Source organism: Macaca fascicularis, chromosome 6 (assembly GCF_037993035.2).
Source record: "Macaca fascicularis isolate 582-1 chromosome 6, T2T-MFA8v1.1".
In the NCBI taxonomy this organism is placed as follows: domain Eukaryota; kingdom Metazoa; phylum Chordata; class Mammalia; order Primates; family Cercopithecidae; genus Macaca; species Macaca fascicularis.
In genome coordinates this window covers 60,018,751-60,039,528 of record NC_088380.1, presented here as the reverse complement: position 1 = coordinate 60,039,528, position 20,778 = coordinate 60,018,751, and the positions used below count along the sequence as shown (strand labels likewise).

The following is a 20,778-nucleotide window of genomic DNA, read 5'->3' as shown; positions in this document are numbered from 1 at the left end:
TTAAAATTAAATATAATTAAAAATTCATCTCCTCGGTGGCACTAGCTATATTTTAAGTGCTCTATAGCCTCATATGTCTAGTGGCTACCATACTGGACAGAGTAGTTATGGAACATTTCCATCATTGCAGAAATTTCTACTGGACTGTGAGAAGGTGTCAAGACCTCAGAGGCTGTGAGGAAACATGGGAGATTAGATGCTCCCAACCTCATCACAGAGTCCTGTGCTCTAAGAATGGAGAATTAGCAGCTGAGCTACCCAGCATGGGATACACAGGTTGGGACAATGGACTGGTGCTTCAGTCGAAAACAGTGTGGATCCACAACTGTAAACCACAGTGACAGTCTTCCCTGTGCCAGAGTGTTTAATAAGACCTAATGACCTTTACACACTTTGGAGGGCAGGGAGAGACACCAAGGGCTAAGTGTGAATTTCCCACCAGCCTAGGATTTAAGAGGATTTAAAGAGAATAAAGTGAATAAAGAGAACCAAATGATTTAAAAAGAATAAAGTGATGCACACTTGAATACAGGGAACTAAGATTAATGTCTGCTGCAGTCATACACGAGTATGCATACACATATACACCCCCACACAGACACACCAGTCATCCTTCCTTCTTTAACTGTTTTTTTCAACACTGATTTCACAACACTATTTAAACAGCTCAGACTATCTCCATATCCCAATAAGCACTTGTCAGTACACAAACAGGTCACAATCCTTTATTTAAAAAGCATGGCGGCTGGGTGTGGTGGCTTATGCCTGTAATTCCAACACTTTGGGAGGCCAGGGTAGGAGGATCACTTGAGCCCAGGAGTTCAAGATGAGCTTGGGCAAGACAGTGAGACCCCATCTCTATTTTTAAATAAGAAAACTTTTAAAATAATACAATACAATAAAAAAATAAAAAGCACAGCTCATATTAGAAAATGGACAAAAGATATGAAGAGGCATTTCACCAAAGAGGCTATACAGATGGTAAATAAGCACATGAAAAGATGTTCAGTACCATTAGCCATTAGGGAAAGGCAAATTAAAGCCACAATATCACCACACACCTATCAGAAAGACTAAAGAAAAAGATAGTGACAACACCAAATGCTGATGAGGATGCAGAGAAACTGGATCCCTCAAACATTGCTGATAGGAACACAAAATGGTACAACTACTCTGGAAAATAGTTTGGCAGTTTCTTTAAAAAGCAAATGTGTAAGTACCATATGATCTAGCAATTGAACTCCTGGGCATTTATCCCAGGGAAAGGAAAACTTATGTTCACATAAAACCCTGTACATGAAGTTTATGGCAGCTTTATTTCTTTTTGTTTGTTTGTTTTGAGACAGAGTCTCGCTTGGTCACCCAGACTGGAGTGCAGTGGCGTGATCTTGGCTCACTGCAAACTCTGCCTCCCAGGTTCAAGCAATTCTCCTGCCTCAGCCTCCTGAGTAACTGTACCTACAGGGATCCACCACCACAACCAGGTAATTTTTGTATTTTTTTGTGGAGATGGGGCTTTGCTATGTTATCCAGGCTGGTTGTGAACTCCTGACCTCAAGTGATCCACTTGCCTCGGCCTCCCAGGGTGCTGGGATTACAGGCATGAGTCACAGTGCCTGGCCCATAGCAGCTTTATTTGTAATAGCTAAAGAGTGTAAAGGCCAGAAATGCCCTTCAACAGGTGAATGGTTAAACAAATTGTGATGCATACCTACCATGGAATACTATACAGGCAACAACTTGGATGAATATCCAAGAATTATGCTATTGTAGCCATTCTGTAGAAATAGGATAAATTCCCACCTAAAATACAGTTCAAATGATGACACTAGACAGACATCGAGAGAGTGTGAAAAGGTTTATTACGCACATAATGAAGTTTTCTGGAGACAGCTGGGAAAGTTTCCCAAACAGGTCCAAAAACAGAGTAAGAGAGCAGGGAAAGAAAACTGACTTGAAATTTTCTTAGGCTTTGGGGAGTGGGGCTGGGGTGAGGGTTCCTGTACGCAGGCGGGAGCCCACTTGGTTGGAATCTCAGAGCCAACGGAAGAACCCAGGCTTTCTTATCAGGTTGCCCAGATGTGGGGCAAAATGGGAAAAGAGAAGAGTGCGGTATAAAAGCTACTAGCAAACATCAGAAAATGGAGTCAGACTCATTATTATTACATAGGAACCACAAAAAGGCCTTTCTCAAAAGAATGCATACTGTATGCATCTATTTATGAAACATTTTTGAAATGACAAAATTTCAAAACTGGAGGACATATTTGTTAATGATTGCCAGGGTATAGCGATGGGGTGGGTGAGGAAGGTAGGAGTGGTTGTAAATGGGCAAAATAAGGGATCCTTGTGATGTTGGAACTGTCAGTATCTTGACTGTGGTGGTGGATACACAAACTTATACAGGTCATAACATTTTATGGAACTGTGCAATTTTCACACATACACACACATGTGAGTACAAATAAAGCTGGGAAAATCTGAAAAAGATTGATGGATTGTAGTAATGTCAATCTCCTGGTTGTGATAATATACTAATGTTTTATAAAATGTTACATTGGGAGAAACTGGGTGAAGAATACACGAGATCTAGCCGTCTGATTTCTTAAAATTGCATGTGAACCTAGAATTCTCTCCATTAAAATTTCAAACTGAAAAATGCTTAGATCAGAGAGGGAGAGTTCATTTGGATTACAGGACACTCTGGGCTGGGACGAAGGGCAAGAATGAGTGAATGCCTCTAAACTGAGCCAACTGACCCAGTGAACTACCTGGTCTCTCGAAGTCCTCTTCAACAATGTAATGGCCAACCAGAGGTCAGATGTCTTCACTATCATAAAGACCAAAAGCTGGGTAAATGTTTAGAGGAACTAACCTGGAAATACAAAGAAAGGCAAGAAAAAATTCAGAGGCAGCCTAATGACTTGAAAACTGATTTTTTTTATGATAGATGAATCAATAGCAAAAGAAGATTCACATAAGAATTATCCGATAACCATTTATATAGGGATGTCATTTACAATTCAGTCATTCACAAACTCTTTCAATGAAATATTCCTTAACAATAGATGAGAGTAGATGTATGAATGGATAGAGGTCTGGTGTGTAGCCACAGGCAACCATCCAAAACCTGAAACACCTGGAAAATCTATACAAATAGTACATTACACTGCATAATACATCTTTATTTATTGTAATATAAAAGTACGGTTTTCAATATCGAATTTTATACTATGTATATTTTACCACAATTCAAAGAAAAGGAAGACATGACTGTTAAAAAGTGGTGACATATTTTTAAAGTGTCAAAATTAGGCTGGGCGCGGCAGCTCACACCCATAATCCAAACACTTTGGGAGGCAGAAGCAGGAGAATTGCTGGAGCCCAGGAGTTCAAGATTAGCCTGGTCAACAAAGTGATAGATACCCTGTCTCTACAAAAACGAAATTTTTAGATTTAGCCAGGTGTGTTGGCACATGCCTGTAGTCCTAGCTCCTTGAGAGACTGAGGCAGGAGGATCCCTCGAGCCCGGGAGTTCAAGGCTTCAGTGAGCCGCAATAGTGCCACTGCACTCCAGCCCGGGTGACGGTGCAAGACCCTGCCTCAAAAATCAATAAATAAGTTTCAAAATTGATCATAAAAAATCTCAATAATTTTTATGTTGATTATGTTAAAATAATACTATTCTGGATATTTTGGGTTAAAGAAAACATATAATTAAACTTTTTAAAAATATTGTTTTCAATTAAAAAATTTTAATTAAAATTACGTGAAAAAGTTCAGTAATCTGAGCAAAGTTTACCTCCAAGAAGATGATTACTTTATGGCCCATGTGGTTCCTTATTCATAACACTACTGCGATAAGCGTGGCTTTATATTTTCTAAGATCTTCAAATTAAATATTTCTTTAAAAAGAAGTCTAAGCCCCTAACTTTGAGTCTCTGCTGGTACTACTCTGGAACAATTTTGCTAGCTTTTCTCCCCATGAATGTCTATGACTTAAGTTCCAGGTAAAATGTTACCTCTATGAATCCATCTAAAATTACCCAAGACAGAATATATTTCCTCTTTCTCATTTACTCAACAGCTTAAAATCCTCCAGAAAGTTCCTGTTAAGGTAGAATAAAGTCCAGTAGAAGTCAGCCCTCATGCTGACTGGAAAAGTCTCCTGCTTACATCTTAGACCTTACATTTTGACCACTCGCCATCCCTCCCACTTCCTCCACCAGAGGAAGACCAGAGGGTCTCCTTTCTGTTCCTCCAATATCCAGCCTATGTCTACCTTCAGGTATTTGATCTTACAGTTCCATATTCTGGGACTGCTTTTCCTTCTGATTGTGCATTACTTCCTTCTTATTCTTGACATTCAGATCTCAGTGTGGATGACACTCCTCAGAGAGGCCATCCCTAGCCACCCAATCTAAAATCAATATCCAGTCATCCTCTTACCTTACCAGCATGCCATTTTTGGTTTGTTTGTCTGTTTGTTGTGGCAGAATATACATAACAAATGTTACCCTTTTAACCATTTTTTAAAGTATAAAATTCTGTGACATGAAGCATATTTACAATGTTGCACAACCATCACCAGTATCCATTTCCAGGACTTTTTCATCTTCCCAAACTAAAATTCTGTAACACCGTATTACCTGCTTCCCCCAGCCCCTGGTAACCTCTATGATACCTTCTGTCTCTATGAATTTGACTATTCAAAGTACCTCATATCAGTGGAATGACACAATATCTGTCCTTTTGTTTATGGCTTGTTTCACTTAGCATAATGTTATCACAGTTTATTTATGTTGTAACATGTACCAAAATGTCATTCTTTCTTAAGACAATAGTATTTCATTGCATGCACATATCACATTTCATTTATCCATTCGTGTGCCAGTAGACACTTGGGTTGTTCCCACCTTTTGGTTATGATGAATAATGTTCATATGAATGTCAGTGCCCAAAATATCTGTTTAAATCCCTACTTTCAATTCTTTGAGTGTTATACCTAATAGTAGATCATATGGTAATTCTATGTTTAACTTTTTGAGAAGACATCACACTGTCAGCTGGATCATATGGTAATTCTATGTTTAACTTTTTGAAAAGCCATCATACTGTCAGCTGGCATTTTTATAATGTGTTTGTCTGCTCTACTAGGATGAAACCTTCATGAGAGCAGGGACCACATCTGTCTTCTCCATTCCTGAATCTCCAGTACCTTGAACAATATTTGGCACATAATGGACACTCAGAAAGTTTTTGTTAGATGAATGAATGAGGTAGATCTTCAGTAATTGTTAGTGTTCTTTCTCCTTTCCACTTTGCTCTTCTTAAATAGATTGCAAACTCCCTTGAGGGCAAGGATAGCTATCATTAACCTGTGTAACCGCAGCATTTAGCACATTGAAGGTACTCAATACATCCTTGTCCAGTTGAAGAAAATCCCCATTCTTTGTTGTAGTTTTGGTGTTCTCAGCTGAATTCAGTAGGACTGACTTGATAATTATGTGTTAGTAAGAATGGAGGATGTTTTTTAGTAAGAATGGAGTGAGCAAAGAAAAATGCCCAGTGTAGCCCCAGGACAGTTGCCTTCCAGGAAACTCTGACTTTCTTTTTTTCTTATTCTTTTTTCTTTGGCTTCTGGACTATAGCATTTTCCAGAGCCAAGATTGAAAGAAGCAAAAACAGCTGAAAAATCTCTTAAATTACATCATCTGCCTCTGGGAATTCAGGCATGTTGGCTGGGTTTGACTAAAACATAACCAGGATTTGAGTTTTGGGTTCAGATAAAATATAAGTTCAAATCTCTCAAGGCTTCTTAAAAGTTCAGATAACAGTCCTTAGATTAAAAATTCTTTAGGCCAGGCATTGTGGCTCATGCCTGTAATCCCAACACTTCGGGAGGCCAAGGTGGGAGAATTTCTTGAGCCCAGGCATTTGAGGCTCCAGTGTACTATGGTTGTGCCACTGCACTCCAGCCTGGGTGACAAAGTGATATCCTATCTCCGAAATATATATATATATATATTTTTAAATAATTTCCAAACAACTTTGATAGTGCTCATTCTGATTATTCATGCCATATACAGGTAAATAATATATTTACAACCCTACGTTATATGAAATAAATTATACACACATACTATATGTTACATTTTATGTGTAATAATTGGTTGATGAATGCAGTTGGCAAAATCCAAGTTTAAAAAATGACCAAATAGTACTTGGAACCATTGCCATGAGGTTTCTCCCCGAGTTCAGTCACAGCAGGTAGCTAGTCAGGTATGAGCAGGACAGAAGAGGGCTCGATACACCAGAAGTGTTGGGTGACCATCAGGTAATGGTCAGGCAGTTGTTAACTGCTTCTCTAAAGTAATAATTGCTCACAGCTAGTGCCAGGGAAAGGCAGTCTCCTAACGGACAGAAAACACCTGAAACTGATCAGCAACTTCCCAATAAGACCTCAGGAGCTGGGAGAAGTAAGGCAAGATCCCAGAAGGAGGCCAACATATAAAACCCCAAGTCAAGAGGTCAAGCTGCATACTTGGTTTCTCAAGTCACCCACTTGGCCCTCTTCCAAGTTGTACTTTCCTTCTTTTCTTTCCTCTCCTTCCTGTTCTAAAGCTTTTCAATAAACTTTCATTCCTGCTCTGACACTTGCCTCAGTGTCTTCTTCTGCCTTATGACTCTCAGTCGAATTCTTTTGGGGAAGTCCAAGCTGAAGTTGCTTCACATCCATATGGATTCACCTCAGGTAACTTGGATCTCTGCTACCGGTAACAGTCCTGTCAGTTCCTACTACTTAGAAACACTCTTTATTTCAGCCAGCAATGTTTGAGGCAAAGGTCAGTGAGAAGACCTTCCTAGAATCTCAACATTTGCAGGCTCCAAAACCCTGCTAGACTATGGCCATTTTCCTAGTGACCCCTACCTATCCTCCTGGCCATTGCCTGCCCTCTCTATTGGAGCCAGCTGCCTCTACCCAGCTGCTGTCTCCATATTATGTGGCCTGTGTGATTCCCAGATAGGCAGCCTCAGGTCTTCAGCCGTTGCTTACAGAGCTTCAATCACCCCTCCAATTCCACATCTCTCTGAACTTAAAAATCTCTTAACACTTTATCACTGCCAGGGCTCTGCCTTGAGGGATGGCCATTCCCGTAGCCATGGCCATTCCATGATTCTTGAAGGAGCTTTGCTCACTTAGCATGTACTGCCTGACTCTTGGGTGTAAGGAGGGTGTGTGAGATTACTGTCAAAGGAAACACTGGTTTCAGGAAGTTGGCAAGTAGTGCAACAGAGAATAGGGAATTGTGAAAAACTCCAGACGTGTCTTAAAACCACACCAAAGTCTGCTCCAAATTCCTAATTTCTAGTGTGCCATTTTTTTCTTTAAAAAATTGTTTGCAATTTTTTTCCCGATCGTGTGTTGTTACCTCATGGACTGAAGCAGACAGGTGAGAAATGAGGAAGAAGGAGCATCAACCCTAGTGCATTTGACGGAACAGTGAGGAGAAACTGAGCAGAGTAAGAGAGAAGGGTCAAGAGAAGCAGAAGGCAGAGTTGGAAACCAAGTGGGGACTATGGGGACAATAACCTCGGGTGGAACTTCATCTGCCATCCCTCCTCCCCCCACTTTCCTGTACTGCTACTGGTCACTGTCCTAGAGCAAAAACCGCCTACTATGAACAGGAGGGAAGACGTAGTTGGCTCATCCACACATGCTAGGCTGCTCCCTGCCTCAGGCCTCACGTAGTGTCTGGTGTAATCGTGGGAACAGAAATTCTTCCCAGGATGTACCAAAGCAAGCAGTAAAACAAAGACTCTCCTCATGCTCTCTCACTGTTAGAGTCTAGCAAACATTCAGGCTCAGAGTAGAGATACAAAGGGCCTCAGAGTGCCTGGTACATCCTGGGTAGCCAATTCATATGAGTCCCATGAATGCATAGATAAATGGTTAGATAAAAGAGATGGATAGATAGAATCAGTGGCATGCTAGTGAAGGATTAACAACTGGATCTACAAAAAAGGCCATGATTTGTGATGTTTGCCAACTTGATTTTCAGGATATTTATACTACCACCATGGCCAATTTCAAGCCATTATTGGATACAGAGTTGGGAAGAGGTGTTCCAGCACATCACTACATGGATTGATGGATGGATGGATGGATGGACAGATGGACAGACAGAGGGAGGAAGGGAGGAAGGGAGGGATGGACGGAGGGATGGAGGGAGGAAAGGATAAATGGATGGATGATTGATGGACAACAAAGTCTCCATAGTTCATCTTTTTTAATCATTTTTAGTTCTGGGGTACATGTACAGGATGTGCAGGTTTGTTACGTAGATAAACATGTGCCATGGTGGTTTACTGCACGTATCAACCCATCACCTAGGTATTAAGCCCAACATCCACTAGCCATCCTTCCTAATACTCTCCCTCCCTCCACCCCACCCCCCGCAACAGGCCCCAGTGTGTGTTGTTCCCTTCTCTGTGTCCATGCGATCCCATCGTTCAGCTCCCACTTACAAGTAAGAACATGTGGTCTTTGGTTTTCTGTTCCTGTGTTAGTTTGCTAAGGATAATGGCTTCCGGTTTCATCCATGTCCCTACAAAGGACATTATCTCATTCATTTTATGGCTGCACAGTATTCCATGGTGTATATATACCACATTTTCTTTATCCAGTTTATCACTGATGGGCATTTGGGTTGATTCCATGTCCTTGCTATTGTGAATAGTGCTGCAATGAACATACGTGTGCATGTATCTTTGTAATAGAAAGATTTATATTCCCTTTGGTATATACCCAGCAATGGGATTGCTGGGTCAAATGATATTTCTGGTTCTAGCTCTTTGAGGAATTGCCATACCATCTTCCACAATGGTTGAAATAATTTACATTCCCACCAACAAGTGTCCCTATTTCTCCGCAACCTTGGCAGCATCTGTTGTTTCTTGACTTTTTAATAGTGGCCATTCTGACTGGCATGAGATGGTATCTCATTGTGGTTTTGATTTGCATTTCTCTAATGATCAGTGATGTTGAGCTTTTTTTCATATGTTTGTTGGCTGCATGAATTCCTCTTTTGAAAAGTGTCTGTTCATGTCCTTTGCCCATCTTTTAATGAGGTTGTTTGTTTTTTCTTGTAAATTTGAGTTCCTTGTAGACACTGGATATTAGACCTTTGTTGGATGGATAGACTGTGAAGATTTTCTCCCACTCTGTTGGTTGCCTGTTCACTCTGAGTTTCTTTTACTGTGCAGAAGTTCTTTAGTTTAATTAGATACCATTTGTCAATTTTTGCTTTTGTTGCAATTGCTTTTGGTGATTTTATCATGAAATCTTTGCCCATGCCTATGTCCTGAATGGAGTTTTTATAGTTTTGGGTTTTACATTTAAGTCTTTAATCCATCTTGAGTTAATTTTTGTATAAGGTGTGAGGAAGTGGTCCAGTTTCAATTTTCTGCAAATGGATAGCCAGTTATCCCACCACCATTTATTGAATAGGAAATCCTTTCCCCATTGCTTGTTTTTGTCAAGTTTGTTGAAGATCGGATGGTTGCAGATGTGTGATCTTATTTCTGAGTTCTCTATTCTATTTCATCGGTCTATGTGTGTTTTTGCACCAGTACCATGCTGTTTGGGCTATTGCAGACTTATAGTGTAGTTTGAATGAAGTCTGGTAGGGTGATGCCTCCAGCTTTGTTCTTTTTGTTTAGGATTGACTTGGCTATATGGGCTCCTTTTTGGTTCTGTATAAATTTTAAAATAGTTTTTTTATAATTCTGTGAAGAATGTCAGTGGTAGTTTAATGGGAATAGCATTGAATCTAAAAATTATTTTGGGTAGTATGGCCATTTTCATGATATCCATGAGCATGGAATATTTTATCATTAGTTTGTGTCCTCTCTGGCTTCCTTGAGCAGTGGTTTGTAGTTCTCCTTGAAGAGGTCCTTCACTTCCCTTGTTAACTGTATTCCTAGGTATTTTACTCTCTTTGTAGCAACTGTGAATTGAAAAGGAGGGACTCCTCTCTAACTCATTCTATGAGGCCAGCATTGTCCTGATACCAAAACCTGACAGAGATACAATTCTCTTTGTAGCAATTGTGAATGGGAGTTCACTCACAATTTGGCTCTCTGCTTGCCTGTTGTTGGTGTATAAGAATACTTATGACTTCTGTATATTGATTTTTTGTTCTGAGACTTTGCTGAAGTTGCTTATCAGCAACTTTTGGGGCTGAGACAATGGGGTTTTCCAAATATAGTATCGTGTCATCTGCAAACAAAGACATTTTCACTTCCTCCCTTCATATTTGAATGCCCTTTATTTCTTTCTTTTGCCTGATTGCCCTGGCCAGAACTTCCAATACTAAGTTGAATAGGAGTGGTGAGAGAGGTCATGCTTGTCTCGTGCCAGTTTTCAAGGGGACTGTTTCCAGCTGTGGGTTTGTCATAAATGGCTCCTATTAGTTTGAGGTATGTTCCTTCAATGAGAGTTGATTGAGAGTTTTTTTTAACAAAAAGGGACGTTGAATTTTATCAAAGGCCTTTATGTGTCTATTGAGATAATCATGTGGTTTTTGTCTTTAGATCTGTTTATGTGATGGATTACATGTATTGATTTGCTTATGGTGAACCAGCCTTGCATCCCAGGAATAAAGCTAACTTGATCGTGGTGGATAAGCTCCTTGATGTGCTGCTGGATTCGGTTTGCCAGTATTTTAATTGAGAATTTTTTACATCGATGTTCATCAGGGATATTGGCCTGAAGTTTTCTTTTCTTGTTCTTCTTATCTCTGACGGGTTTTGGTATCAGGCCTGGCCTCACAGAATGAGTTAGGGAGGAGTCCCTCCTTTTTGACTGTTTGGAATAATTTCAGAAGAAATGGTATCAGCTCCTCTTTGCATTTCTGGTAGAACTCAGCTGTAAATCCATCTGGTCCTGGGCTTTTTTTGGTTGGTGGGCTATTTATTACTGCCTCGATTTTGGAACTTGTTATTGGTCTCCAGGGATTCAACTTCTTCCCAATTCAGTCTTGGGAGGGTGTATGTGTCTAGGAATTTATCCATTTCTTCTAGGTTTCCTAGTTTATTTGCATAAGACTGTTTATTCTCAGATGGTTGTATTTCTGTGGGATCCATGCTGATACCTCTATTGTTTTTTATTGTGTCTATTTGATTCTTCTCTTTTTTCTTCTTTATTAGTCTAGCTAGTGGTCCATGTATCTTATGAATTTTTTCAAAAAACAAGCTCCTGAATTCGTTGATTTTTTTTGAAGGGTTTTCTTGTGTCTCTATATCCTTCAGTTCTGCTCTGATCTTGGATTTTTCTTGTCTTCTGCTAGCTTTGGGGTTTGTCTGCTCTTTGTTCTCTAGTTTATTTTTGTTGTGGTGCTAGGGTGTAGATTTAAGATCTTTCTAGTTTTTTGATGTGAGCATTTAGTGCTATAAATTTCTCTCTTAACACTGCTTTAGCTGCATCCCAGAGATTCTGGTACATTTTCTTTGTTTTCATTGGTTTCAAAGAACTTAATTTCCACCTTAATTTCATGTTTTACCCAGGAGTCATTCAGGAGCAGGCTGTTAAAGTTTCATGTGGTTGTGTGATTTTGAGTGAGGTTTTTACTTTTGAGTTCTAATTTGATTGTACTGTGGTCTGAGAGACTGCTGTGATTCCAGTTCTTTTGCATTTGCTGAGGAGTGATTTACTTCTAATTATGTGATCAATTTTAGAGTAAGTGCCATGTGGTACCAAGAAGCATGTATATTCTGTTCTTCCGGGGTGGAAAGATCTGTAGATATCTATCAGGTCAACTTGGTCCAGAGCTGAGTTCAAGTCCTGAATATCTTTGTTAATTTTCTGCCTTGATGTTCTATCTAATATTGATAGTGGAGTGTTAAAGTCTCCCACTATTATTGTATGGGAGTCTAAGTTTCTTTGTAGGTCTCTAAGAACTTGTTTTACGAATCTGTGTGCTCCTGTATTGGGTGCATATATATTTAGGAGAGTTAGCTCCCCTTTACCAATATGTAATGTCCTTCTTTGTCTTTTTTGATCTTTGTTGATTTAAAGTCTATTTTGTCAAAAACTAGGATTGCAACCCCTGCTTTTTTCTGTTTCCCATTTGCTTGGTAAATTTTCTTTCATCCTTTTGAGTCATTGTGTGCCCTTGCATGTGAGATAGGTCTCTTGAATACAACACACCACTGTATTTTGACTCTTTATCTAGCTTCCACTTTGTGTCAGTACATGCTTTTTTGATCTACTCATCTGCACCTTGGTCGAGAGACCTCTCTGGTCACCAGTCCCAGATACTCACCTATACCCAAGTACACACTGCCCAGGGAACCAATGTAGGAAAGGGAGGGGAAAGGGGCACATCCATTCTTACTACAGGTTCCCTCATTCTGATGGCTGCAATGCTGAAACATTTATAGAAAGGATAGAGTAGGTGCTATCTGTATCATGGACAGATAAGAAAATTGAGATATAAGCAGAATGTGACTTGCTAAGGGTACAGAACAGCCAGTTGGTGGCTGTGGAACATCATAGAATCTAGGCATCTAACCCCTAAAGTGGAACATTCTGTTACAGATGCCCTCTGCTGCTATGGTACCAGAGCTAACAATGAGTATGAACTTCACTTCTTCATTTATTAATCATTTAGTTGATGTACTGGAGAAGAGCCCTTTCCTTCTTGTCCCAAAGTGGGCATGCAGCAACGACATTAGCAAAGCAGGCGAGCTCTGAACAAATGCCCAATGTAGATGAAGGCCTTTTTAAAAGCCTCAGCTTAAAAGCCTCAGCCTCTCCTAGACGCCTTTTCTTCCATCAGGATTCTCTCATTATTCCCAAAGAGTCTGTTTTGGTAGAGATGGTAGGGAGAGCTATAGTGCTGGCCCTCAGATGAGAGGACACCACCATAACCTCATTTGTGTTATATTATACAATTCCTTTTCCAAATAGGACTACATCATAAGAAAAGCCTTATACTTTACACATAATTTTATCCTATTTTTCACAGGCATTTGCATTTTAAAAGGGGAAGACCAAGACTCTGGAATGGTTCTCTCCAGTAGCAATGCTGTTGGAGAGAGTCATTACCTGGAAATGACAAGGGACTCTGGAGATCAGAGGTATTTCCAGCGGGTGGTTGACACCCACTCTGACCACAAGGGCAGCCTAGTAGCCAAGAAGAGATTTGGGAGGGAGGAAAGGGCCAGAGGGATCCCAAGGCTTTCCTTATAAATGAAACACAGGGGAGAGACAGGCACAGAGAAAAGGAGGAAGAAATGTGACTATGGAGACAGAGATTGGAATGATGTAGTCACATGCCTGGGAAACCACCAGAAGTTGGAAGAAACAAGGAATGGAATCTCTCCTAAAGCCTCTGGAGGGAGTTCAGTCCTACCAATATCTTTCTTTTAGACTTTTGGCCTCCAAAATTATGAGAGAATAAATCTGTTTTAAGCCACCTAGTTTGTGACAATTTGTTACAGCAGTCCTAAGACACCAATACAACGTGTGTCCAGTTGGAATGGTTATTATTAAAAAGTCAAAAAAACAACAGATGCTGGTGAGGCTGCAGAGAGAAGGGAAAGTTATACACTGTCAGTGGGAATATAAATTAGTTTAGCCACTGTGGAAAGTAGTTTGGAGATTTCTAAAAGAACGTAAAGCAGGCCAGGCACGGTGGCTCACACCTATAATCCCAGCACTTTGGGAGGCCAAGGCGGGTGGATCACGAGGTCAGGAGTTGGAGATCAGCCTGGCCAATATGGTGAAACCCCGTCTCTACTAAAAATACAAAAAATTAGCTGGGCATGGTGGCACATGCCTGTAGTCCCAGCTGTTCAGCAGACTGAGGCAGGAGAATCTCTTGAACCTAGGCGGCAGAGGTTGCAGTGAGCCAAGACTGTGCCAATGCACTCTAGCCTGAGTGACAGAGCGAGACTCCATCTCAAAAAAAATAAAAATTAATTAATTAAATTAAAGCAGTGATACCATTCAACCTAGCAATCCCATTACTGGGTATATACCCAAAAGAAAACAAATTGTTTAATAAAAAAAAGACACATATTTTTGTATGTTCATTGTAGCATTATGCATAATAGCAAAGACATGGAATCAACCTAGGTGCCCATCAACAGTGGATTAAATAAAGAAAATGTAGTATATATATACACCACAGAATACTACACAAACATAAAGAATGAAATAATGCCCTTTGCAGCAACATAGATGCATCTGGAGGTCATTATCCTAAGTGAATTAATGCAAGAACAGAAAACCAAATACTGTATGTGCTCATTTATAAGAGGGAGCTAAACAATGGATATTCATGGACATAAAGATGGCAACAATAGACACTAGGGATTACTAGAAGGGGAGGGAAGGAGAAGGGTAAGAGTTAAAAACTATAGAGTATTGTGCTCACTACCTGGGTGATAGGATCAATCATACCCCAAAACTCAGCATCATGTAATACGCCTGAATCTAAAATAAAAGTTGAAATGTATTTTTAAAATACAATTTGTGTGAATTTTCTCCCCAGAGAGCCCATTAAAGACTCAGTCTCAAGGTTTTAACTGGGGGCTACTTACATAGGCACCTTTGCCTAACATGTACTAAAATTCCAGAACTTCCAGAAGGAAAGCAGATGTTTAGCATAAAGCACATTATTTGCATAAACAGTCTAGACACAGCAAACCATCTTCGTAAGTTAGGGAACAGCGAGAAGACTCCAAAAATCCAAGTTCCCAGACACCAGCCAAGAGCCAACCTTGTAAGCAGGACTTCCTAAGAATAGCAGCCTCAGATTGGCTGTGTTAACTCTTTTCTGCCCATAAGGGTACAGTCTCATGAGTTTTGACAAATGCATATGGTCGCGCAATCAGCACCACAAGGCACATTTTCCAAAAGTTTCCTTATGTCCCTCTACAGTTAGATGCTTGCCCTGGCTCCATGCAAAGACTGAACTGCTTTCTAACACTAAAGTTTTGCTTTTTCTAAAATTTCATATAAATGAAATAATAAAGCATGTAATATTTTGCATTTGGCATCTTTCACTTAGTATTGCACTTTTGAGATTACCATATTGTTGCATGTTATCAGTAGTTTATTCCTTGGTGATGCTGACTAGTGTTCCTTTGTATGAACATGAAACAATTTGCTTATTTATTTTTATGGCTCTTTTATGGCAATGTATCTGTTTTATGGCTCATGCCTCTGTTGCCTCTCTAGGAAATCTTTGCCTACCAAAGATCACAAGGATTTCATATCTTTTCTTTAAATTTTATAGTTTTAACTCTTCATTAGGTCTATGATCCATTTCAAGTTGAGTTTTGCATTATAGATGAAGACTGGAATTCATTTTTTTCCTATGTAGATATCCAATTGTTTCTACCCCATATGTTGAGAGGACTATACCTTCCCTATGGAATTACCTTAGCACCTCTGTCAAAATCAATTAACAATATATGAATGGGCCCAGGTTAAGAATAATTTTTTCAGTGGTCTATATGTCTTTCCTTTCACCAACTCCACACTCTGTGGATTACTGTAGCTTTAAGTTTTGAAATCGGGTGATATAAGTGTTTCAAGTTTGTTCAGCCTTCTCATATTTGTTTTGGCTCTTCTAGGTTCTTTGCATTTTCACATACATTTTAGAACATGATCATCAATTTCTACAAAAAACACTGCTGAGATTTTGGTAGGTAATGAGTTGGATCTATAGATTGTTTTGTGGAGAATTAATGTCTTAATATTCAATCTTCAATCTTCCTATCTATGAACATGGTATATCTGCCAATTTGCTAAGGCCCAGACTCTATTCTTAACTTGTTGTAGTTGCTCCCCACTCCAATCTCCAGGATTGGTCAAGAAAGATTTTTTATTTTTATTTTTACTTCTGAGTCCCATTAGGTTCTGAAGGAAAGATTTCTTATACAGTGAATTACAGAAAAATATATTAATGATTTAATGTAAATTAAAATGTATGTGATTAAAATACCTTCCAGAGAAAATTGCAACTTTCACTTACTACCTATATTCCTGAAGGTAGATCCCTTAGAATTTTTTTCATAGAGCAGCTGACTATCAGGAATATATTGTGGGGCCAGGCATGGTGGCTTATGCCTGTAATCTCAGTACTTAGGGAGGCTGAGACAGGTGGATCACTTGAGGTCAGGGGTTTGAGACCAGCCTGGCCAACATGATGAAACCCCATCTCTACTAAAAATACAAAAATTAGTCTGTTGTGGTGGCACACACCTATAATCCCAGCTACTTGGGAGGCTGAGGCATAAGAATCTCTTGAACCTGGGAGGTGGAGGTTGCAGTGAGCTGAGATTGCTCCGCTGCACTCCAGCCTGGATTACAAAGTGAGACTCCATCTCAAAAACAAAAAAAGAATTGTGATTTTTTTTAGGGTAAGGACTCAGTATGAGGCAGAAATGAGAACAAACCCAAGTCATTATCTTCTTACGTTGAAAATCCACTGCTCTCCTATGTTGGCAAGTATAGAACATTCATCCAAAGGCAAAGCTCAGTCTCCCTGTGTTATTAATGCATTGCCCTGTTAGAGTCAAGCCAATTGTGGGAGACAGTGTCAGTGTCCTTGGATTGAATTGTTGACTGACCACAAGTTAACTTAGTCATGTCTTGTTTATTAAGCTTCATGATCATCATCTCAGTAATTTTACCAGTGAAAGTGTCCGTGGGTCCAGAGCTAATCAATGCCAGGCAACCATTAAGAATTAGATCTGTCTTGCACATTCAGGGAAGCCATGTGTCCACAAACGGAGAGCAGTTTGTTGTCCATGGGCTTTGATTTCACAAGTGCTAGGAGTTAGTCACTTCTAGATGAATTCCTGGCACCTCTGTAACACCCATCTGAGAAGAATGTGGTGAGGTGGAGGCAGCTCAGATGAGATGAGGAAAAGAAGGGAAGGTTGATTCTGGAGTTGTGGAGGCCAAAATTGGCAGATCCCACATGAAGTGTCCCAGGTCACCATAGTAAAGGGGCAGATGAAGGAAAGCAATAGCTCCCCTTGGCACATTTCCCAAGTGAAGCCTTTTCAACAATTTTGAAAGTAATACGTTGCCATCACGTTTGTTAAAGACCATAAGAGTCACTAGCCTGACTTTTGCTTTCACAGGGCACCTTGTGATTAACAAACAATTGAAATATGGACAGAGTAAAGCAAAGTATAGAAGGTAGTTATATCAGCCAGGATAGGCCAAGATATTTGTTAGAAACAAACAATCTCCAAAACTCATAGTGGCTTAAAACAACAAATATTTATTTCTTCCACATGCAAAGCTCATTGGGGGTCTGGGTGACTCTCCTCAGGTGACAGCTCAATGATCCAGGATTCTTCACTCTTGTGGCACCTCTGTCTAAAAACACACTTGTATGCACTGCTCTGACAACTGTGACTGGGGGAAAGTGTGGAAATTCGCATACCAGCTCTTAATTCTTGTGCCAGTGCAAGTCACATGGTTACATCTAACTTTAAAAGGGCAGAAAAGATATTTCTCTGTGTACTAGGAGGTAAAGGAGAATATTAGTGACATCTACCACAGTAGTCAAAGGCGGACATCATTTTTGAGTGCTCACAGTGCCACTGACAAATGGTGCAAGCTTTCCTGCCCCCCTTCCCTTGCATGGCTCTGTGCTCAGCACTTGGCAGCCAAAGGTCCAGGACAGGCTGAGCACCGTGGCTCATACCTGTAATCCCAGCACTTTGGGAGGCCAAGGCAGGAGGATTGTTTGAGCCAAGGGGTTTGAGACCAGCTTGGGCAATATAGCAAGACCCCATTGCTACAAAAATATAAAAATACAATTTAAAAATTAGCCAGGAGAGGTAAAGCAGGCCTGTAGTCCCAGCTACTCTGGGGGTTGAGGTGGGAAAATTGCTTGAACCCAGGAGGTTGAGGGTGTAATGAACTATGGAAGCTGACAGCGCTTCTGAGACAGGGAGAGAGATGAGGACATCAGGGGAAGGAAGAAAAAAGATGTGAGGGGGGACAGGGAGGCTGAGTTGAACTTCACTTACTTTACTCTATTTCTTTAGCTTTCATTAAGCCATGCCAGTGAGGGGAGAACTCATGTCAAATGAACATTTACTGATCATGCACCAAGTGACGAACATCAGACGGGAGATAACTGTGCCATGCTTCCTACCTTCAAGGAGCTCAGGATCTAGGGAGGAAGGGAGACCAGTAAGCAAGCAATGAATTACACGCTAGCCATGTGGACAGGATGCCAAAGCAGGGGATTGTCTAAGAAAAAAGGGCTTGGGTTTGAAACATGTCATCATACTTTTTTTTCAAAAGTGTATTTTCCTTCCTGTTTAATGTCTGCTTATTTGGATATTTACATAGGTTTGCATTTTTGGAATAAAGACCAAAGATTGGGGCTGAGGGTTGGGGAGAGCTAGTCAGGTATAAGCAGGGGGTCGCTGACCAGGGTGAAAACCACATCACCTGCACTAGCTCTACTCCTGTCAGTAGCTGTCAGATCAAAGGCAATGATCACATGGATCTGGCTTAGGGAGAGAGGTCTGATCTGTTGCAGTCTCTGCTCAAAAGAAACCAATAATCTGACTTAGGCTTTAACAAAGAATGGCACTAAAACAAAAGGGGCTTAGGGAAGTGATTCAGAGTAGGATTCTCAACTATTTCAGTTACTAGAAATGCCCTCCCTCTAGAACCACATAAATCCAACACCCTCTGCTGGGCTTAACTCCTCACAGAAGCTGACACATCTGAGAGCACTGGAAATACCCCTTTTGGCCTTACTAGCCAGCATCAGAGGGAACGGATTGCTATCTCATTTGAATGTCTAACTACTCAAACATGTTGGAAGAAGTCAACTGGAAGAGACCAGGTCTACTTTACCGCAAGAGGAAAGTGGCCACAGTTGGCCTTAAGACTTGGACAGGGCTGGGTGCAGTGGCTCACACCTATAATACCAGCACTGTGCGACGTCCAGGCAGGTGGAGGGCTTCAGGCTAGGAGTTTGAGACTAGTCTGAGCAACATGGTAAATACACATCTCTACAAAGATTTTTAAAAATCAGCTGGTCATGGTGGTGTGTGCCTGTAGTCCTAGCTACTCAGGAGGCTGAGGTGGGAGAATTGCTTGAGCTCAGGAAGTCAAGGCTGCAGTGAGCCATGATCTTGCCAAGACGTGGAGAGAAAACTTCTCTGTAGGAGTTAGAAGGGAATCAGTATCACAGGGCTCTGGTTTCCTCTAGTTTTGTAGAATCCATTGACTGGGCGTTTCCCCCTCTGGCCGGTAGAAGTAATATTAGAGCAACATCTTCACTTTCAAAGGTCAACTTTGGGAAGGAAATGACTTCTCTTCCAAGCTCACGGCCTGTTGGGCACCCCCATAAAGCCTGGCTTTAGGTACTTGCCGAAGGTTAAATGATTTTCATACCTGACTAATTCTTTGTACTTCAAATTATTTCTTCATTTTGAAATATACCTCTTACGTGGTTTAGAGGACTCGACCTATCATGCAACCAAAAGCTTTGCTTTGTACCCCACTTCTTTAATTGCTCCCTGAAGGGGAATGGAATTTTTTCCCTTAAGAAGGCATATATGTGTGGTGAGGGAGAAAAGCTGGCCCTCGCGCCTCAGGGTTTGCCACACAAGCAACTACAGCCCCTTCAACGAGGCACAGCTTGGGCAGAGACACAGGGGTCTCTGGAAGGGAAAGGCCACAGGCATCGCTGCCCTGAGAGCAGCAGCTAGTGAAATGGAACAAATTACCAGGCAGAAGGAAGGAAATGAGAGGAAAATGGATGCAACTTAGAGGATTGGCCTAGGGGAACAGAAGGCAACCGCAGGGCAGGTGGTTGGGGGTGTCTATGTATATGTGCAAATTTCAAGTTAAACTGCCTAATCCTATTTTCATTTTTGTCTTAATAGTTTAAACCTTATATTAGATAAGATTAGTGTGCTCTTAAAGCTCTGAAATCATAGTGGTTTGAAGACAGTAGGTTTATTTTCCTCTTATATAAACAGTCCAGAGCTAGTATAGTTGCTTCACAGACATGGTTCCCAAACTATGCACCCAGGTACCACATGATACCATGGTAAATTTTTCTTATTCAAAGATAATTCAATGATACCTTGACATTTGTCAGACTACTAGCTTGAGGTAATTTGGAGTTCAAACTTTAGATCTTGTTACATTCTCTTTGATGATATCATACCTTTGCAAAGCTGGGTTTTCAGTGGTTCGTCTGATAAAATACAAGTAAATGGTAGTACTATTACCCAATGTGATCCCAAGGTTTGAGAGTTGTGCAGTGCTCAACAGGTGCACGCATCCCGCTAGTAAGTGACTGTGGTTATTTAAGAATAGGAATAAGCGCCTGGTGCTGTGGCTCATGCCTGTAATTCCAGCACTTTGCGGGGGTGAGGTGGGCGGATCACGAGGTCAGGAGATCGAGACCATCCTGGCTAACACAGTGCAACCCCGTCTCTACTAAAAATACAAAAAAATTGGCCGGGCGTGGTGGCGGGCACCTGTAGTCCCAGCTACTCGGGAGGCTGAGGCAGGAGAATGGCGTGAACCCAGGAGGCAGAGCTTGTAGTGAGCCAAAATCGCGCCACTGCACTCCGGCCTGGGTGAAAGTGCGAGACTCCGTCTCAAAAAAAAAAAAAAAAAGTAAGAGAAAAAAAAAAGAATAAAAATGAGAGTATTTTTTCTTTCAATGTATTTGAACTAATTTTTTTAAATGACTTCTAAGTTGT

The 20,778-nt window shown here is 40.7% G+C and overlaps 1 protein-coding gene across 1 annotated transcript in view; it reads right to left on the bottom strand.

The window, feature by feature from the left end:
• Window positions 1–1,843: 1,843 nt before the first annotated feature.
• SNX18 (sorting nexin 18) overlaps window positions 1,844–20,778 on the bottom strand; it is an 83,253-nt gene continuing 64,318 nt past the window's right edge. The window contains exon 2 of the mRNA XM_015451509.4: window positions 1,844–2,875. Within this exon, the coding sequence (XP_015306995.1) occupies window positions 2,871–2,875 (5 nt within the window). The 3' untranslated portion in view covers window positions 1,844–2,870. The remainder of the gene's footprint in view (window positions 2,876–20,778) is intronic.